Here is a 21,099-nt window from a genome sequence, read left to right on the forward strand (position 1 = left end):
ACCAGTGCTAAAACATGTTGATTTACAACTAAATAGCACCTTCACATGAGATCTGGAACATGTGCTACATAGGAGGTATAACTACACTATAACTACATACATTTATTGAAGCAATTATATAGCTTAATATATAGTTTTATCAACTGGACATTTTTAGTAGATTAGAAAATGGTGACTGATATATGGCTTATTTGCTAAATATTAATTTTGTTCATGATTTGTGTCAAGCTGCATTAGGGTGGTAACTAGAATTTAAACACAAGATAAAAATACATTTATATGCTATTAAACAGAACAAGCCCTTAATACAGTTCATGACCTATTGTGCCACATTTATAAAACTTGACTTCAAAAGTTAGAATCAGAGGAAAGACTCTCTTTATACAGAAAAGAAGCCTTTAATTCAACATCAAGTAATTCATCACCTGTGCCCAGTCCCAGTTTCTGGCAATCATGTAGCATATGACAAGCTAGAGAATAAGATGAGTCATTTGAGTTACCCATCTAGATATGGAAGGCACAAGTCGTGTCTATTCTACCCTAGTCCTGTAAAAGGAAACTTGAAACTTGTCAATTCCTTAGCAAAATAGGGTTGGGAATAATTGCTCAACTGTTTAGCAAAACAGGACTTGCGAATAACTGGCACTTTTTCTCATTAATGCCATAACACACATTCTGTCAGTATCAGTTTTCCTGATACAATTAATGACGTGCACCTTAGTTATCTATTCTCAAGGCTTCTATCAACAGCTACAGAGGTGAATCCTGGGCATGATCACAGCATACACACTAATTGATCTGTTTTGACTCTCTTTCTCCACCGCTGCAGAGACCATGCAACTGAGATACTTCTGCCCATTACCTAAAGAGTAGACAGTACATTGCACGTCAGCACATATCCTCCACCCCAGAGATGGATTTGTTCTTAATTATCTCATCTGTACTGTACTCCAAAGAACACACTTTCTAAAGGAAAAACAAGGCCTTGAAGATAATAATGAGAAGGAGGAGCAGACAGCTAGAATGATAGGTTGGGATATTTTATAAAGGAAATAAAGAAAAAGAAAAGGACATTGATAAAAGCTACACACATCTGTCTACCCAAATGTTAATTTATATGAAAAAGTTGGATGAAAAGACTTCTGCATACTTCTAAGTTATTTTGAAAAGTCTAGGATTAAATACACTTTAAAAAAAACAAATGTCAATAATTGTGTGCGCATGTGTATGCACATCACAAGGATAAAACTGGGGTTTGCTGTAATTTTAAATATAGAGTAAAGCAAACATAGAATAAACCGAAAAGACTCTGGTGTTAATTACTATCAAAAGTAAAAAAGGCTTACATCAAATACACCAGTAATAGTAAAAAGTCAAGGGGGATGAATAATTTTACCAGAATATATTAGCCAAAAATTAAATACTGCTTGAATCTTAAAATACGGGAAAAGATGTGCTAATTTTCAATCTGACCACTTTGTATGCCAACACCCATCCCTCACTCTCCTTTCTTCCCTCTTTTGTCTTTTAAGGCCTTTATGCTGCAAACACCACCACAGGCAACAGCTTGTGGAATGAGGGTCTTAGGCCTCAGCCTGAAGAGACTTTTGCTCATGCTAAATTTTAAGCATTTGAGTCCTTCCAGTGAAGTCAGTTATTTGATACCAGCACTCATTTGATCCCAGTTTAAACTCCATTATATAATGTATATGAAAATGTGTCATATGTGCCTGCAGTGACTGGCGTAATTTGTTTGACAAATTCAGTTCAATGGTGTTTTTGATAAATGATTTGCAAAAGATTAAGAAAATTAGGTATATTCAGTATAGGGGCGTTTTTTCGTCTGGCCACACAGGGGTTACAGGCCAGATCCTGATCTCACTTATACTGGTATAAATCTGAGCTAGCTTTACTGAACATCCTAGCCGTTAGTGGGGGATTGTCAAAACTATCTGAGTAGTGACCTAGAAATACAAGTTCTATTGACTTTCAGTGGGTCAAGGCATTTGGCATTTATGATAATTCTACCTCTAACTCTTATTGACATTAATACAGGTAGTTCCCCATGCTTTAAGATGCAAATACACTACTCAGTTTTAGATCTGTAGTGTAATATACTTATGCAATCTATCATAACGTACAGCTTATGAAGACTATGGTCCAGATCCTGTGCTGGTATAAATTCAGATTTACACCAGCTGAGGATGTGGCTCCCTATCGTGAACTAGAAAGTTTTCAGAGGCTATATCTACACCACATGCCACTCATGGCTGCATATAGCATACATGGAGTACACACCACACAGTGAAAAAGCACACTGCGGTGTGTTGCTACAGTGTCAGTGAAAGGCTCTGGCAGTGTGTGGTAGTGGAGAAAGGCTCAGCCTGCTGCCTCCCCCACTGCTGCAGCCTCTTCCAGGGAGGGGAAATGCTCCAGCAGCAAGAAGTCTGGCAGTCTCTCTCTGCAGAGGGGAAGAGCTCCAGCAGCAGGGAGTTGGAAGCCTTTTTCTGCTGCCTCCCTGATGTGGGAGCCTTTCCCGGAGGAAGGGAAGGGATCCACAGTGAGGAGCTGCCCTGTGCCAGAGCATTTCCCCACTGGGGGAGTTTTTTCCTGCAGAGAAAGGCTCCAGCAGTGGGACACTACATTGGTACATGTGTATTAACTCCTCTTGCCTAAATTACGCCTCATCATCTACGCTGCTGTTTACACCCGTGCCAGAGGGGCTATGTGGGTATGTACTCTATTCGCTGTTGAAAGGAACATGCAATGTAGATGTACTTTGAAATGATCTGATAGCCCTGAGCTTCATTTCATTAATGATGTAATTTCACTGTTGTTGGCCACACATTCTAAGTTGTGAGACAGATGCCTTAGGTGTCTCCTAAGAAAACGTCTCACCTGGTGACCAAGTTGTGCATTCTGCAGTGTGGCTTGTCTTGTAAATACAGAGACTTCAGACAATTACATGTTTATATTTCACATGTTAGTCAATGCTGGAGAAAAACCAAGAATCTTTTCCATAAAACAGCTAGTAAACTAATGAACTACACAGTTAATGCATTATGTTCACATGTAGCGTCTGAAACTGAATCAATGAAAAGCTAAAGGCAGTTTTTATTTTTTTTAAACCACTATCACTAATACAAAGGCACTGATCTTATTGAAAGTATGTTGCAAGCCAAGGCTTGCTTCGAAACAGATGAGATCGACTCAAATGTTGACTAAACTGAGCCAATGTTTGAATGAAAAAAACCTCAATTTCTAGTAGACTTGTTACAAGATAAACAGTTATTGAACCATAGGGCAGGAGCATAAACTGGAGTCAGTGTGATGCTATGTCTCAACATTATGACATGGTGGGACTTGGTAGTTTTCACTGAACTCTTTGTGACACAAACTGGGTGAAAAGCTAGAATGTGAATCCAGACTGTGTAGTACTATGCAATAAAAGCCTGTCTTAGCACCCTTATATTCTCCTTTGTCTTCCTCTCAATAAACACACAATTCTCTGCCTACAGCTGACTTACAAGAAGACAGTATTTAGAAGCCATCAATCCCATTGTGGGAGGGATAGCTCAGTGGTTTGAGTATTGGCCTACTAAACCCAGGGTTCAGCCCTTGAGGGGGCCACTTAGGGAACTGGGATAAAAATCTGTCTGGGGATTGGTCCTGCTTTGAGGAGGGGGTTGGACTAGATGACCTCCTGAGGTCCCTTCCAACCCTGATATTCTGTGATTCATTCTTCAAGACCTTTATTTGTTAAAGCCAGGATACATGTATGCCTTACAACTAACATCCAAACAGCTATAGCAGCTAGCAAACAAAAAAATGTAGATAGGTTCTGAGTATCACTAGATAAAAATCCTTTAAAAGTTTGCTACCCAGAAAGACCCACCTCATCTAAATAAAAACATGAGACAAAGCGATCAAAAAGTAAACAGCTCCGACCAACATTCTGACTGACAGTCACAGAAACATCTAATGTCCATACATAAATATTATCCAAAGTGATGAACAATTTCTCCATCTGTCTTTTTATTCATTTGAAATCTTGAGTGGATACACAAAAGCAAGAATGTTGAAAGTGCGGATGTTAGCGGAAAATGCTATTGCTTTTCCTGAAAAGAATGAAAATTCTAACCTTCCAATGAAAGAGGTGAGCACTCAGATGTAAAACAAAACAGAGAAACAAGCCATGGCTTCTTAGCCACATCAACAATAACTGTATCCGCATTTAGTTTGTCTTCAAAGGCAGCAAATTTAAATTACAGTTTAATCATTCAAACTTTTCTTTTTAAGCTTCCAAAATAGCTATGAAAGAATTTCAGAGATTGAAATGTACATAAAAAGGTACTTAAAAGTTTTTCTGTTTCATCCTTTTAAGCACGAGTATCGAAGTGAAATTTCTGAGGTGAACATTTCCTTAGCCCAATGGCCTTCCAGCTGTGTTACAAGACACGAGCAGTAATTCTTCCACTCTACTCCATGCTGATAAAGCCTCAGCTGGAGTATTGTGTCCAGTTCTGGGCACCACATTTCAGGAAAGATGTTGACAAACTGGAGAAAATCCAGAAAAGAGCAACAAAACTTATTAAAGGTCTAGAAAACACAACCTGTGAAGAAAGATTGAAAAAAAATTGGGTTTGTTTAAGTCTGGAGAAGAGAAGACTGAGGGGGCATAACCTTTTATGAACTTGAAAACTGTTACAAGGAGGAAGGAGAAAAATTCGTCTGGTTAACCTCTGAGAATAAGACAAGAAACTGGCTTAAATTGCAGCAAGGAAGGTTTAGCTTGACCATTAAGGTAGTTAAGCATTGGAATAAATTGCCGGGTGGAGGGTGGGAGAGGGAATCTCCAGCACTGGAGGTTTTTAAGAACAGGTTAGACAAACACCTGTCAGGGATGGTCTAGTTATTACATAGTCCTGTCTTGAATGCAGTGAAGTCTCTTCCGGTCCTACCCTGCTATGATTCTATGATAACTAAAAAGACACTATAGAGTAATGTAACAACATATGCCCCCAAGGGGCTACTGTCCCTAACAGCCATCTCCTGTGCAAAACTGATGAGATACACTTAGTCTACAGGCCCTTCCATATAAACGGCCCTTCCTGAAACACAGTTCTTTTGCACATTTGCAAAGTAGAATATTATTTCCACAATAAATGTCACCAAACTCCAAAGAGCACGTTCATTTTAGTGAGATGTTTTAAATATACAAATGCCAAGAAAATACTGATGACTGCGGAGAAAGCATTGGAAATGACCTTGTACAAAAGCGTGGCACGCCGTGGCGGGAGAAAATACACCAGCTTCTGCTTCTCTAATGCACAAATTGTGCTGTCATATCAACTTTTGGTTTGTGGTTCTTCAGTAATAATAAATAAATAGTTATAGAGCTCTAATGCTTTATCTATATTAGGAACATTTTCAAAAATTGGCATTATTTGTAATATAATGAACCCTATTTGAAGCAGGAGAGAGAGATTTGAACACTGGACCTGCAGAGCTAAGTGTAGAACCTGCTTCTGCTTGAGCTAATGGCGTTAAGTCCCCTAACTGGTATTAGTTACAAATAAAATAAACCTCTGTTGTGAACCAGGCTCTAGGTTCAGACACCAACTCACAGAATCCCTAGAGTGGGTTACTATAATATTAGTGATGCTGAACTGAAGCAAGCAGCACAGGGAACATCAACACAGCCAGCCAGTTGTCCATGCTGTTTTCAGCACCATGGCAATTAGACCCACACCCACTATTGTACAATGATTTATACCCAGAAAAATAAATTTTAAGAAAGCATCTCATTTATAAATGGTTGGTGTTATATAGTTTGAGCTCAACTCCCTAACCTTTTGCAAGTCACTTACTGCCTTGCTTTTCCCCTTCTGTACAATGGAGACAGTAATATAGGATGTGAATCACTGGGATGGCGGGAGGAATAAACTGTTCCTGTTTATAGCCCTGTATGATTAGTGCTATACAAGTGCCACCTACTGTTTGCACTGTCTCCATCAGATACGCAAGGATACAGCTAACGTTCTGCATCTGTGTAACAGTGAGGGCATGCAGTAGCAAAACTTACAGCTACACAACAGGCCCATAGCAAAAATCACACACTCCAAATACAGGATAGCACTCAAGCATGTGCTTAATTTTAAGGCCCACTGAGGTCAATGAGACTTAAAGACATGCTGTTTTGAACAGAGATGGGCATATGCATGTGCTTACCTCAACCAGGCACAAAATAAGCAGGGGAGATTCCCAGGATCAATGAATGGGTAAGGACTAATCATACTTAACGGGATACCGATATGGTCAGTGCAATGTTTTACAGATAGAGAACAGCCTTTTACATTAATTATAGCAAAGGGATTCTATATGGCTTGCTACTGACCACAGACAAAACCTGTTCACTGCAACTCTCTCCTCCAGGGGAACTAAACGCAGCCAGTGCCATTCAGGCCTGGTTTACACTACACGTTTAAACCGATTTTAGCAGCGTTAAACCGATTTAACGCCGCACCCGTCCACGCTACGAGGCCCTTTATATTGATATAAAGGGCTCTTTAAATCGGTTTCTGTACTCCTCCCCAACGAGAGTAGCAGCACTAAAATCAGTATTACCATATCGGATTAGCGTTAGTGTGGCTGCAAATTGACGGTCTTGGCCTCCGGGCGGTATCTCACAGTGCACCACTGTGACCACTCTGGACAGCAATCTGAACTCTGATGCAGTGGCCAGGTAAACAGGAAAACCCCCACGACCTTCTGAATTACATTTCCTGTTTGCCCAGCGTGGTGTTCTGATCAGCACGGGTGGCGCTGCAGTCCCAAATCCAAAAAGGGCTTCAGCATGGACCGTACAGGAGATACTGGATCTGATCGTTGTATGGGGAGACAAATCTGTTCTATCAGAGCTCCGTTACAGAAGACGAACTGCCAAAGCGTTTGAAAAAATCTCCAGGCTACACAGTGCTGCATGACAAGCGTAACGGAAAGCCAAAGAAACAAACGGACGCTCATGGAGGAAGGGAGGAGGCACTGAGGACTCCAGCTATCCCACAGTCCACAGCAGTCTCTGAAAACTATTTGCATTCTTGGCTGAGTTCCCAGTGCCTGTAGGTTCAAACATATTATCCAGCGTGGTTCAGGGTATAGCTTGTCAATTTACACTCTCCCCCTACCACGTGAAAGAAGTCGTTTGACTTTTTTCAATGTCACTCTATGTCTACTGAATGCTGGTGGTAGACACGATGCTGCAGCAGTGAAGAGCAGTATCCGCTCCTCTCCCCTCCCTGGTGGCAGACAGTACAATATGACTGATATCTGTCATCACCATCAGCCTGTGAGTGTTCCTGCCTTGCCTCAGGTGAGGTCGGCCAGGGCGCCTGGGTAAAAATAGGAATGCTTCCTGGTCATTCCCAGTAGATGGGACAGAACGGCTGGTAACCGTCCTCATCATAGCAACTGGGGGCTGAGCTCCATCAGCTCCCTCCCTTTCCTGTGTAAAGAAAAGATTCTGTACTGCCTGGACTGTCATAGCAGCAGGATGCTGGGCTCCTCTCCTCCACACCGCTTAATGTCCTGCCTGGACTGTTATAGCACGAGGAGGCTGCCTGCCCCTCATTTTATCTCACTAACAAGTCATTGTTTCTTATTCCTGCATTCTTTATAACTTCATGACACAAATGGGGGCGGGGGTGACACTGCCATGGTAGCCCAGGAAGGTTAGGGGAAGAGGGAAGCAATGGGTGGGATTGTTGCGGGGGCACCCCCCGTGAATGGCATGTAGCTCATCATTTCTGAGGGATCTGACACGGAGCAGCTGTGCTCTCTGATACACTGGTTCTCTAACGCACTTGCCCCATATTTTAGGCAGGACTATTTTTAGAAGCCATAAAGGAGGGATTGACTCAGGGAGTCATTCCCAGTTTTGCCTTTGCGCCCCTGGCCGACCTCAGCCAGGGGCACTCATGATAGCAGCAGACAGTACAGAACGACAGATAACCGTCATCTTACTGCCAATTTACAATGGCAGCAGATGGTACAGAACGACTGATAACTGTCTCTGCTATCATACAAAAGCAAACAAATGCTGCTGTGTAGTGCTGCAGTAACACCTCCATTAGCAGCATCCAGTACACATACAGTGACAGTAAAAAAAAAAGCTGAACAGGCTCCACGGTTGCCGTGCTATGGCATCTGCCAGGACAATCCAGGAAAAAAGGGCGCGAAATGATTGTCTGCCGTTGTTTTCCCGGAGGAAGGAATGAGTGATGACGTTTACCCAGAACCATCCGCGACAATGATTTTTCCCCATCAGGCACTGGGATCTCAACCCAGAATTCCAAGGGGCGGGGGAGACTGTGGATACTACCCACAGAATAGCAGAATAGCTACCCACAGTGCAATGCTCTGGAAATCGACACTAGCCTCAGACCATGGACGCACACCACCGAATTAATGTGCTTAGTGTGGCCGCGTGCACTCGACTTTATATAATCTGTTTTATAAAACCGGTTTATGTAAAATCGGAATAATCCCATAGTGTAGACGTACCCTCAGTGTCATACTACTGACTCTCCCTCTTCTGATTGTACTGATTCTAAAAACAACGGACTATCCTAGGCTTGGCAGATCTAAAGATGGTCCTAAATAAGTTCTCTCATACCAGAGACCTTAGCTACCCTCAGGAAAGTATTTCTTAGCAGCAGTTTTATTTTGTTTTAATTACAGATTTTAAATAAAAAGAAATTCACCTTCCTGAAACTTTAAACTTTTAAGAAGTGCCAAGGGACATATAAAGCCCTTTTATTTTTTTTTCAAATATCATCTAAGAAATCCAACTAATGTGAGGAGAGGACAGATTACTGTACCTGAACACATGACTGTAGGTGTCTCAAATTCAGTTACTGAAACCATTATGTCATCCCCTCCAATTTAGTCCAAAACACATACAACTCCAAATTTCTTGATGTAAATGGCTGTTTCCCTACATCTCTCCACAGGTTCTGTTCAAGCTCCCTTTACCATGGAGCTGGCATGTGAGAGAATGCCTGGAATTCCACTACAGAAAACATAGGAATCCATCAAGCATGTCAGGATTGTGCAAAGCCTGCTGCCTCATTCTCAAGATGGTAATATTCAACCTACAGTGTGAAATCAGTCCTAGAAAAAAAAAAGTTTAAGAAAACACATAATGCTGTCCAGAGCTGAAATTTTAAATGGAATATTTTAAAATGATAAAGCCATAAAGGGGAGAGAAAGAGACAGACAGAACAACCTTAATTCTTTTACTTTGCTTTTACCTGGTATTACGGTGTTTGAAGTGATGTCTGTTACGTTAGGGTATAGTTGGTATTATAAGTGGTGGTGATATCTCTTTGCTCACACACACACAAATTCTCTGCCCCAGAGAAAATCTTATTAGACAAAACAGACAAAAGTGTTATCCTCCTCCTTTGGATATTATCCAGATGAGTCACTGAAGCCAGACAGACAGGTTAAGCGACTTCCCCCAAGATCAGGAAATGTATCAAAGAGCCAGACACTGAATCCTCATCTCTCAATATTAGTATATGTGCTGCCGACTACATTAGCCACAAGACCACCTTTTCACATCTATTAGTTTCACATATTTATCAAGTGTGCCTATTGAGACCTGAATGAGCAGATCCAGCAGTTTAAAAAAAAAAAAGAAAAAAGCCCACAGATTAAAACAGGCCTAAATCTGACACAGTATAAACCACAAGGGGAAAAGAAAATATAGCTCCTCAAACCTCAACCAAATCGGGGTCTGTCAGATCAACTGGGGATGCGACCTCCAGAGTCAAGAGACTACACTGAGACTGTCCACCCATCGTCCTACAAAACATCCAAGTATTGAACTGTCAGTGACAACACCCTGGTTGGAATCAGCTGTTTGGGTGGAGAAAGAGGACTAAGCTCATCTCCCAGGGCAGGTCCCATATCCATAACTAAAAACCAACATCTCTATTGTGATTGTGTTCTTTGAGTATATTTATTTATCTTAACAAAGAGAAGGTTCAGAGGTGACTTGATTACAGTCTGTAAGTATCTATGTGAGAAGCAAATATTTAATAATGGCCTCTTCAATGCAGCAGAGAAAGGTAGAACATGGTCCAGTTGATGGAAGTTGAAGGTAGACAAATTCAGATTGCAAAGAGGGTGTACATTTTCAACAATGAGGGTAATTAACCACTGGAACAATTTACCCAGGATGGATTCTGCATCAGTGACAATTTTTAAATCAAGATTGGTTGATTTCCTAAAAGATCTGCTCTGGGGATTATTTGGGTGAAGATCTATGGCCTGTGTTACACAGGAGGTCATATAAGATAACAATCATTCTCTCTTCTGGCCTTATGAATTACACCTGGAAAGTCCCTGGAGCACAGGTATAAAATGTGGTTGTAGAGTATGAAGCTATTTTTTCTTAATACCATACCAACTCATTTTACTGTTGGATATTATATTGCCTGACTGCATGGAATTAAATTGAAGGAAGCTGACGGGGAAAAAACAGGAAACTATAACAAGGTAGAACCAGAGCGAATACCACGGTTCCTTGACAAACAATGGGGGAGTTATTAATTGGGAAATGCTCCAGCCAGCATAGCAAAACTTATTCTTCCCAGATCAGGGCCTAGTAACAAAGGAACACTAAACCGTTAAAAACCCTGCCTAGATAGGAGGGAGAGGGAGGTCAGCAAGCAGCAGCAGATGGAGGTGAATTTCTGAGAGGCACACAGAGGATGCTGCAGGGACTGTCTCTCCCAGGACAGGAATAGGGATGACTGGGCTGAGTGGAACATACCCAAAACTTGCAAGGAAAGAATAAAATGTAGGTAAGACCTGATTTATATCTGCTTGTTATGGAGTCATGGGTGAATAAATATTTTGTTTTGAAGCAGCTGTTTTTGAGTTATTGTAAATCAGTTGCTGGTCACAGGTACCTGGAGGAAAATGGGTAACAGGTACCAAACAACTGGGCGTGTCTTCTTATCGTGGTTGGTAAACTAGAGGGCTGCAGCCTGGAGACCCAGTCTAAGAGTGCTAGGCCCTCATGATTACACTCAGAGTGGCGAAGGTGGCAAAACCTGTCACCAGAGAAGTGCACTCAAGAGGGACTAAATGGACAGGTTATTCTGCAACCTTGACCTTGCTCCATGCAAGGAAAACTGTTAAGTGACCAGGAAGATGCTTTCCATGCACAAGCTGAAGTTTGAGTGGCCTTCAAGAGTAATCTCATCTAAAGTTCTGTTCTGGTACTGGCATAAATAACCGCAATGGGAGATTTGGATGGAAAAGAAGGCAGGACTGGTGACACAGTCAGCATCAAAGAAGTTTCTTGACCATGAACTTAACGTATACCAGTACTTGACAACCACCTCAACCAATAGGGAACTGCGTATTTCCCAGCAAGATTTTACTAGACAAAAAGGGCAAATTGCAAATGGAAATTTTATTAAAGTTTTGCTGAAATATATTGATTTTTTTCCGTGATGCTTGGTAGGCTAGGACTCCCTGACGCCCTCCCACCCCCAGCTTAAGGCTTCCTAAGCCCTCCAGACACCCATGCCTACCATTCCACAGAGAGACCTCCTGCAGGACAAGCACAAATCTTAAGGTTGCAGAGATGGGCTCGAGGGTTAAAGTCTCCATCAAACTTCCATCTCCTCTTTCTCTTTAATCAAGCACTATCATTCCAGAGTGAAACTCTGGCCTGTCAAGGCATGGCTCTATTCCCCTGCGTCTGCCCCACATAACTTCCCATAGGGATCATAAGTTAAAATACCATTAGGGTCAACTCCTCCCTTCATCTTTTGGCACTTACCCTTCATGCCCCAGTAAGAATGGGAGTTGTACTTGTGGCCAACAGATTTAGGGAGTATCCACAACATCAAGACTCAGGGCAAATCCTCAGCTGCTGTGAATTGGCATTGCTCTAACTGGAGCTAGGCCATTTTAACCAGCTGAGGATCTTGGCCTCAAGCTCAAAATTCAGTCTCAAACCTCAATATCGTAGTACTTACTCTAGTCTTATAGGCCAGCTCCTAGCTAGAAAACACGTTACCAAACTGGATTCAAAACTAATACACTAGTTATACTCCTTAGTAGGGATTTTAAGCTGCAGCGTGACAGGTGGCTATTCTGAAAAGCAAATACTGACTGAGAAGCATATGCAAGTTGTTTATCAGTTAGTGAATACTGTGAGGGCAAGGTGTTCTTGAATGAAATAGCGTAACAATGTGTCAAGTACACCAGATCAAAGGAAGCAGACAGGTGCACATTCAGAGGAATGAAAATGTAATGTTGGTCAATCATAATTCCGCCAGCGTCATTTGGTGACTGTTGAATAGCAGCCTGGACTCAATATTTTTCTATGCACATATCTGAGCTGACCAGACACACACACTGAAATCATTCTACACTATGAACATAATGAAGCATGCTAATTTGATATAAACCATTACTAACTGGTTTCCACTTCAGTGAATTGGGATTGCATTTTTCTAGCTGAAACCAGCTTCTCCAGTTCCTGGCCAGCATGTATATGAACCACCAGGGGTTGACAGGCAGAATTTTAGGCATATTAAAGAGAGGACGAGTCATGCAGAAGCTCCTGCACTACACTAGCATGTCATCTCACAAGCAACACTACAGAGTGGCATTTGAATTAGCTCCCAAGTAGCTGCATCCTGATGTCCTGGTCCTGGATGAAGTGGGGGAAGGAGTTGTGGGAGTCTGTCTGAAATAGTAAGGCAGAAAAATAATGGGAAAAAATGTGGAAAGATACTAAGGGCTACTGACTGTTTGCAATCTGTAACAGTGAGATATCAGTGGTAGCTGTTCATATGGAGTCAGGAGAAAGCATTTAGCCCTTGTTTTGGTCTAAAACTCAAACTGAATGCATGTTAGTGCTATTTTTAAATACTTAACAGGATTGATAAATTCTAAAGTCTCTTTATTCCCCCCCTAAATAGACTATGGGACATTTTCAACATAATGCCCAACACTGCATTCTCCTATTATTCTCCACTTCTTTTTCATACAACTTTAAGGGTTGGTTATTTATACAGCACCTTCCAGGGCATCAAGTTGTATTTACACAGCCCCAAAAAATGCAAACACATCTAGGCTGGAGAGTTCAGTTACCTGGGAATCAGTGGATGGAGACAGGAAATTTTAGCCATCAGAAGGGAAAGTTTTATGACCATCACCATACAGCACCTCCATTTTTAAAGTTTAATTTCAATCTCCATATATGATAATCTCCACAATACTTTCATTTACCTCTGCTGGAAGGGGTGAAGGGCTGAGTTGACCCAAGTGGGATTTGACCACTATATCATCTGTGACTTACTGATGCTAGAGAGAGAGACTGATAGTACCCACGTAACGTACCTCAAACCTGAGAAGCAGATAATACTTGCGATTCCAGACTTGGGCTTCTCTTAAGCAGGGACTGTCAATGGACTAGAACTATGCCAGACTGTTCAGTGGTTTGGCCACGCCCATGACAGACCAGGTCACTGAATTCATTTTATTTGTCACCTCAACCAGTTTTCAGCTAAGGTCTTAGAGGTAAAAAAAATCTACTGAATTAGCAGCCTAGTTTGACGCTTATACTCCTTTCCTACATTACATTATGCCCAGCCTGCTTTTTCCTGAGATTTATAAGCAGAGAGAAATTACATAGATTCTCTTTGTGGTATGCAGAGACTGCCTTTAGACCTTGTGTTACTGCTTATGAAGCCACCTATTAAAATATTAAGTTTCAAAATTAGCTTCAATCCACGAGTCATATCCGAGTATAGATTATATTTCATATCGTCGTAATGCAGCAAGAGAGACAGCCCCGCGTTACTGAAATGAACGACTCCTTGGCCAACCCCTTGATTTCTCCTACTCCAAGTCTGTCTTTTGTTGAGCAGCAGCTTTAAAGGGGTGATTTAAAATAATTAAATTACAATCATCAGTTACAACATGCAGAGTCCAGACAACAACAAAAAAAAAATTTACAAAACAGCCCATTTTTATATAAAAACTAACTATGAAGACGTTCTCCATGTCCAGGACTTGCTGGCTATGACGATATTCCATTTACAGTCTTAATGTAACTCATTTGGTGGCAAAAAGACTAGGAATTACATAAAACACAATAAAACAGTAGACAGAAAATGCAAGTCAGGTAACATTTACAAACAAGCATTTACCAAGAAAAAAACAAAAAACAAAAATCAAACTTGAAATGAGGTACAGGCCAAACCCTATTGCAGGGGAAATAGATGTAAAAATACTTAATGCAGGTCACTGCAGTTATTGGCATAAGGATATAAGGGGGGGGGGGGGAACAGACAACATCAACAACAACTCTAACTCTACACTGGAAGGTTTAAATCTTAAGACGATCATGGCTGACATATCAATAAATATCAATTACCTTTTTCTTTCACCATGGCAAATGAGTCCTCTTTGTAGCAGAGACAGCAAGGATTAACTGAAGTAATTTACACACACACACACACACACTTTCTTTCCAGCAGTGTTTGGCTGGAATAGGGGGAGGAGGGCAGCAGGCAGCTTATTCCAGAGGCGTCTTTTCCTTGGTCAGATTTACCACAAAATCCGATAGTCTGATTGCTTGCCACTGTCTCTTCTTGTGCCTCCTATCTCCTCACTCTCCCCCTCTCTGTCCCTTTTCTTGTTACTAGTGTCAGTTCATTCTGTGCGTGTGGACTCTGCCCCTTGTGCTGAAACAACCTGCTGCAGCTGCTGCGTAACAAAACACAAAATTCCACCATCCCTAATCTCTAATCACTGACACCACCTTCCACTTCTCCTTGCCAAGCAGTATAGCATTGGCAACACAGTTATCCCCCAAGTGACAGAGAACAGATTGCAAGTGAGGAGCACTGAGGAATGTCTGAGGAACTGTTTAAATTGCAAAATTGATATTCATCAGCTTATTTTTCATTTGAACCAAACTGAGCCTGACTAGAACCCAAGATGAATTCAGGATAAGTGCTTATTATTTAGATTATTTTAGTGTCCAGGAGCCCTAGTCATGGACAAGGACCCCACTGTGCTAGGTACTGTATAAACAGATTTTAGAAAGTCAAAGATCTTAAAATCCATATACAAGAACAGAGACAAACAGATGGACACCGACAGACAGGGAAGTACAAAGAAATAATAAAACAATATTGGTCAGCATGACAGGCGTGGTCTCAGTATACCAACAGCTTAACTGTTGGCAAGTTTTTGGTAGGCATCACAGCAAAGAAAGTTTTAAGGATAGTTTTCAAAGAGGATAATGCGTTCATTCTCTGAATTCTGGAGACCTCCTCCTGAGTGCATGAGGAAGCACAAAGGTGACTGGAAATTTAACAACTGGGTAACCGCAACAGAGCTGACTTTCTTTGATAGAGCCCTGTTTACATCTTAAAACAGATATAAATGTTAATATCCAGAAAGCAAACGGGCTCTGACGTTCTCCTAATGTCTTTCTACCACAGCACACAATGAAATAGTTAAATGAGACTGTGCACATTGGGCATTTCTCTCAGAAGGATGCTATTAAAAACAAACGAACAAACAAACAAACCACACACCCTGAGGGTTTGCTCAGGAGGGCAACTAGGTTTGGGAGCAAAGGTCAAAATATTCATTAATTGAAATTTCTTGGCGTGGGTATGGGTCACTCATCTGCTTTGGAGGTACAATATATATAAGCTCCAAACCCTCTTATTCTCACCTTTAAAAACAAACAAACAAATAAATAAAATAAAAAAAGAGGATTGTGAGTGCTCAAAAAACTGAAAAGACTGATGTCTTGAACAATGAGGCTACCGGTAAATTTCTCCAACACACACACACACACACCCCCCTTCACCTCTGTCCATTCAATATAGCACTGCTGAGTCCTGACATGCAACTGCTCTGGTTTTCCAGTGTTCAGTCTCTGAAGCACCAGTCTCCCAGCACTAACTGAGCAGTGGTTTTAGGATGGCCATTAAGTTGATGTACTAAAGTAATAAAGCACTTACAGCATTGCCTAGCCTGTTACAATTTCATAGAAATTCTGATATTTGTTGTTTTCCATTGAATCCCCAGCTTCTGGAGTCATGTTATTAGGCTTAGGCATGTGAGAAGTTTAGACTTTATTTAAAAAAAAAAAAAAAAAAGTAAGTTTCCAGCCCTTGAGGTTTTGGAGAAAAGCTTGAAAGTGTCTGCTACTTTGTGTTTGTACATATCCTAGAATAACGGGGCACCATTCTTGGCTGGCCCTTAATCATATTTATTATATAATGCCTAACAATTAACAAAAAAAACAGTGCCTAGTGGTTCAAAAACCAGAAGACAAATAAATATAAAATAAACTTTTTAAAAATCTCATTATTTTAAGCCAATCTCCCCCCGCCCCAACCCCAGGGTGGTGGTGGGGAGGGAAGACCATGGATTTGTGAACAATTGCAATTGGCAATACTGTACTTATATACATTTTCCTTCTCCAAAGGGCTCTATTCATAATGCTTTGCAGTAATCTACAAAATCACTTTACAAACATTAACTAATCCTTACCATGCCCCTTTTGGGCAGGTACTTTTTCTCACCCATTATTTTACAAATGGGAGAGAAAGAGGAAGAAGAGGCTGAGCTCAAAGGGGAAGTCAATGGATGACCTGGGTTCACAACCTCAGGCATTCCTGGTTTCCAGTAACAAAGTCAGTTAAACCACACTTCCAGGTTCGCAGAGCTGAAATTGGATTGTAATTCAGTCCACAACAAGGGAATTCCTTCCCAAAAGCCTTTACTTCAGGAGAAAAATTAATTAATGTACAGAATCAATATGCAGGCACCCTTCCGACAGAGCGGCAGATGGATGATACATCTTGGAGAATCAGAACATAAAGCCGGTGATAGATTTTATTTACTGCAAATATTTCCAAGTGTTTTGTATATATACCACCCGGTACAGAAAAATTAAATAAGCCAGCCTCTCTCAGCTCTGATGTGGTTCAACTAAGTTTTTATTTAAATAAAAAAAAAAACAAATGTGTAGGGAAACATGGGGGAAAATGCCTATTGCCGAATGCATCTAGGCTAGACTTCTATTGTTAGCTCCCTCCTATGCAGCAGGGACACAGCCCACGCGGTGTGGCATTCTTGCTTCTATGACTCAGTGTGTTACTAATAATAGCATTGGCGGCTCACTTCGTGAAGATGGGCTAAAACCCTTCAGCCCTACATATTGTGCGCCATGTCATATTTCTGACAGACAGCAATTAGGGCTGCAATTCAACCTAGCTTTGTTCTTAAAAAAAAGACACCACACCATATTTTGTAAACAGCTAATCAGAGAGGGTCTTGAAAGCAGGGGTGCTGGAATAATTTTTATGGGGGGGGGGGGGGGTGCCGAGAACCACTGAACCAAATTGTTAACCCCGTATATAATGCAAACCACTTCAAGCACCCATGTTTGAAAGTGGCATATCTGACCTTCATTCATAAATACTAGCTCTGCAATGCTACATAATGCCAGAAGGCACAACACACATGGCTACAATTAACCCTTTGCTGTGATCTTTAGACACTCTCTGAAGGTTTGCATCAACAGTTATCATTCATTTTCCACTTTAGCAGCTGCTGACATGTCAGCTAACCGCTGGTATCTGGACTTTTTGTTCTCTGAGTCCATCACCCTCGTTTCTCACATGTGCTAGAGATTAGCACTGCTGTATTTCATCTCACTCATGGCTGCAAGGAAGGATTTCCCCCACCCCCATCAGCCAGCCAGAGAAAACTGCAATGTTAGCCTTTAACATGCACCTAAAAATAGCTTTAAAACATACACTAGTAAATTACACTAATAAATTACACTGGAGAGGTCAGGAGCCAAGTAATTTACTCCTGAGTGAAATAATATAATATCAGTTGCTGGTATTGTAAATAAAGTCAAATGCATTACACTTTTATGCCTGAGTGGTTTTTGTTTTTAATCTAATTGTTTAAATTCTTAACTACAATGGGACCTCTGCCAACCTTTCAGAATCTATTCAAATACCTCACCAACTGGAGAACAAGGACAAGTAACTAGCAATTTGTAAGATGAATACTTTTTTTTTTTTATGTGCATTAAAAGTGTATTCTAAGTGAGGAAAAAAAAACTCTGGAGACACATACACACAAATACAAAACATTCAGACAAAAATGTTATTTTTAAATTACTGTTTGTCCCTTTAAAAAGAGATATTTGTTGCAAGGAATCCAGACTGTTTAAATCCACTAATATACAAAGGACCATGCATTGACACAAAACAGTACATTCAAAAAGAAAAAAAAAATTGGTTAACCAGGATCTTAAATTGTTATTCTCACTTGAAGAGTTGGCTTTCAAAGCCTTTATCTTGCTCTCATTCCCTACTGATGAGGCAATGGTTTATAAATACCAGTGCATGATTTTTCTATGATTTCCTCCAAAACTGACTTGTAGCGCTTGTCCACTGAATGAGGAGCCAGTAATCAGAAACTGGTGAGGGAGGAGAGGAAGAGAGACTATTTTGTTAATAAAGTAACATCCAAAAAACCTAACCTAATTGAACATGCATCTCCGTTTGGTTCAAAGCCAGGCAGACACAGTTTTGACAACAAACCCTGCTGCAGATATCCACAGAGGAACCATTATATGGCTCAAGTCAATTAAGAGTCAATACTTCTATGAACACTTGTCTTTGGCAAATGCCTGCTTTCGCCAAACACAAAATCCTCCATGCTCTTACATGGAAGGTGACCCACTGTGTTATTGTCCTAGCTTAACTGTGCCTGCTAAGAGGGAAAAAAAATTAAGGTCAATGGGGGTATCATGAAACTGCTCCACAGCACTTGCAAGGGTCCAGTGCCATGAGAAGGCAGCACATCAGTCTCTAGTTTCAACATTCTTGAGCTTTGCTAACCAGCATTTTCTGGCTCCAGTTCCTCATGAGCACATCCCACACTGCCAGTTTACTCCTATCTAACCATATCTGCAACATAGAGGACTGAGTGTTGCTTGGCTGATACAAGCGCAATCTGGAGTGCTCACCACAGGCACAGACACTGGCACAATGGGAGTAAGTCCACTGACTTGAATAGAGAGAGTCATTGTAGACTTCAGGGGACTTTCTCCAGGCTTACCCCAGTGTAATGCAGAGTAGAATTTGGCCTTTTGCCTGATGGGAAGCCGCTGACTATTTGATTAGCTGGCCTGTCACTTCTCAGGAAAGGCACAATTTATTTAGTCCACAGCAGAATAGACTAATGCAAAGTTTGCATCAGTCAGTAAATTGTCAGGGAATAGAACCAATTTCTTCAGTCTTCCTAGCGCTCGCAAGAGACATGGTTCCATTACAGCATTAACCTTTACTCGGTAAATACTTCAAAAAGACAGTTTTGCAATCTAGCGAGAGTCTTAAGATCATCTAGCCTATTGCCCTATTGGGTTATGACTGATCTTTATTACATATTTCAACCGGGGTGACAAATTTTCATTGTTCTAAGTGATGAGGTTGCACCTCTTCCCTTGGGAGGTGCACAGGAATACCCACAAATGGCTGGATTTGACCCATCCTGCAGATGTGCCTCTGACATACTCTCTCCGTAACCAATATCTCCGCCCCAAAACAAACAATCCACCCCATGTGCCTCTATTAAAAAAAAAATCCACAAGTGATTTTAATATAGCATGATGGCTGATAAGTCACCACCAAACACCACCACCACCCCCCAACCATGTGTAATGCAATAACATCTACAGACTCCAAATGAGATCAGGGCCCTGTTGGGCTAGGAGCTGTAAACAGGCATACTCGACACAATACTTCCCCCAAAGACCTAACAGTCTAAATAGGCAAGACAAAGGGTGGAGGGGGAAACAAAGGCACAGAAGTGACATGACTTGCTCAAGGTCACACAGCATGTCAGTAGTAGAGCCAGGACTAGGGCCCATACCTCTGGCCTTCCAGTCCAATCCCCTATGCGCTAGGCCACACCATCTCTCAATGGAAAGAGAAATGTGTGCTTCCTGCAGCAATGCAACTTAGCCACAGTGCACATAGGCATCCCAGTCAAAACAAGTCTGATAAACGTAGTTAAGTTTGAGCATATTACACACACACACACCCTATGCAATATGACCCAGTCTTGCTGAAAGGTGACAATAGTATTTCAAGTGTTTAACAGGACAAGCTTAGCCCTATTTCAAGGACAAATCAGAACCCTGCTTTTAACTCCCTGTGGAACCATGAATGGCTCCATCCACAATATCAGTAATGTAAGAGTCAGAATCCTTCCAAGAACATAGTTTAAAAAAAAAAAAAGCAACCTTCAAAAATCCAGGAAATTCACAATAAAGGTTAAATATATGGGGAAGCCACCATTTGAAAGTACAGAAATTCAGGGTTAAGGAAGTCAGATTACCTTAGTTTTACCATCCCTACCCTCCCCCATGCCCTCACCTCACAGGCACTGGGAGACAGCTCGGATTCCTGCCCCCACCCCAGGAAATTTAGGATGCTTTGAGCACCAACTGTCCCGTCCTTCTCTCCCAGAAGCAGGAGGTGGCTTGTCTAGCCCAGACTAGCTAAATGGGACCATCAGATACCTGACAAGACCAGCTAACTCTAGTCAGGGGGGTGATAACCAAGTTTAGGCTCTTCTGGACCTGCCACTCCTACTAAGGCTCTTATAAGCAGAAGGAGTGGCTGCCAGGGGCACCGAGAGACCCTACTAAGGTTTGTGGAGATAGAGGTGCTCCAATAAGCCTATTTATACTAGTAGGAGGTGGGCTAAGACTCAGCGAATCTCAAGATCTGCTGCCTCCCTTACTCCCTTTCACCTGCTTGCCCTGCAATCTCTTCACCATACCAGACAAACAGTTTTGTCAGAGGATTTTCTCTCTCCACGTCTTAATGCAGCTCTGAATTTAGGTTAAAAAACCCTATGATATCTGAACCTTTTTTGGCCAGCCCAGTGATCTTGATCTCATGCTGGAGACTGGGGTGTGATTGATAGTCCTATTACCCTCTAAGGGTA

General features: G+C 41.4%; 1 protein-coding gene across 18 annotated transcripts in view; it reads right to left on the reverse strand.

Moving 5' to 3' along the window:
* ABLIM1 (actin binding LIM protein 1) overlaps nt 1–21,099 on the reverse strand; it is a 315,920-nt gene that overhangs the window by 182,919 nt on the left and 111,902 nt on the right. Inside the window, exon 1 of one of the 18 annotated variants that reach the window (XM_030569043.1) lies at nt 14,471–14,589. The exons of the other annotated variants lie outside the window; for them this stretch is intronic. Within the exon in view, the coding sequence (XP_030424903.1) occupies nt 14,471–14,486 (16 nt within the window). The 5' untranslated portion in view covers nt 14,487–14,589. Of the gene's footprint in view, nt 1–14,470; nt 14,590–21,099 lie in introns of those variants that run through there. 18 annotated transcript variants of the gene reach the window in all.

This window comes from Gopherus evgoodei, chromosome 7 (assembly GCF_007399415.2).
Source record: "Gopherus evgoodei ecotype Sinaloan lineage chromosome 7, rGopEvg1_v1.p, whole genome shotgun sequence".
NCBI lineage: Eukaryota > Metazoa > Chordata > Testudines > Testudinidae > Gopherus > Gopherus evgoodei.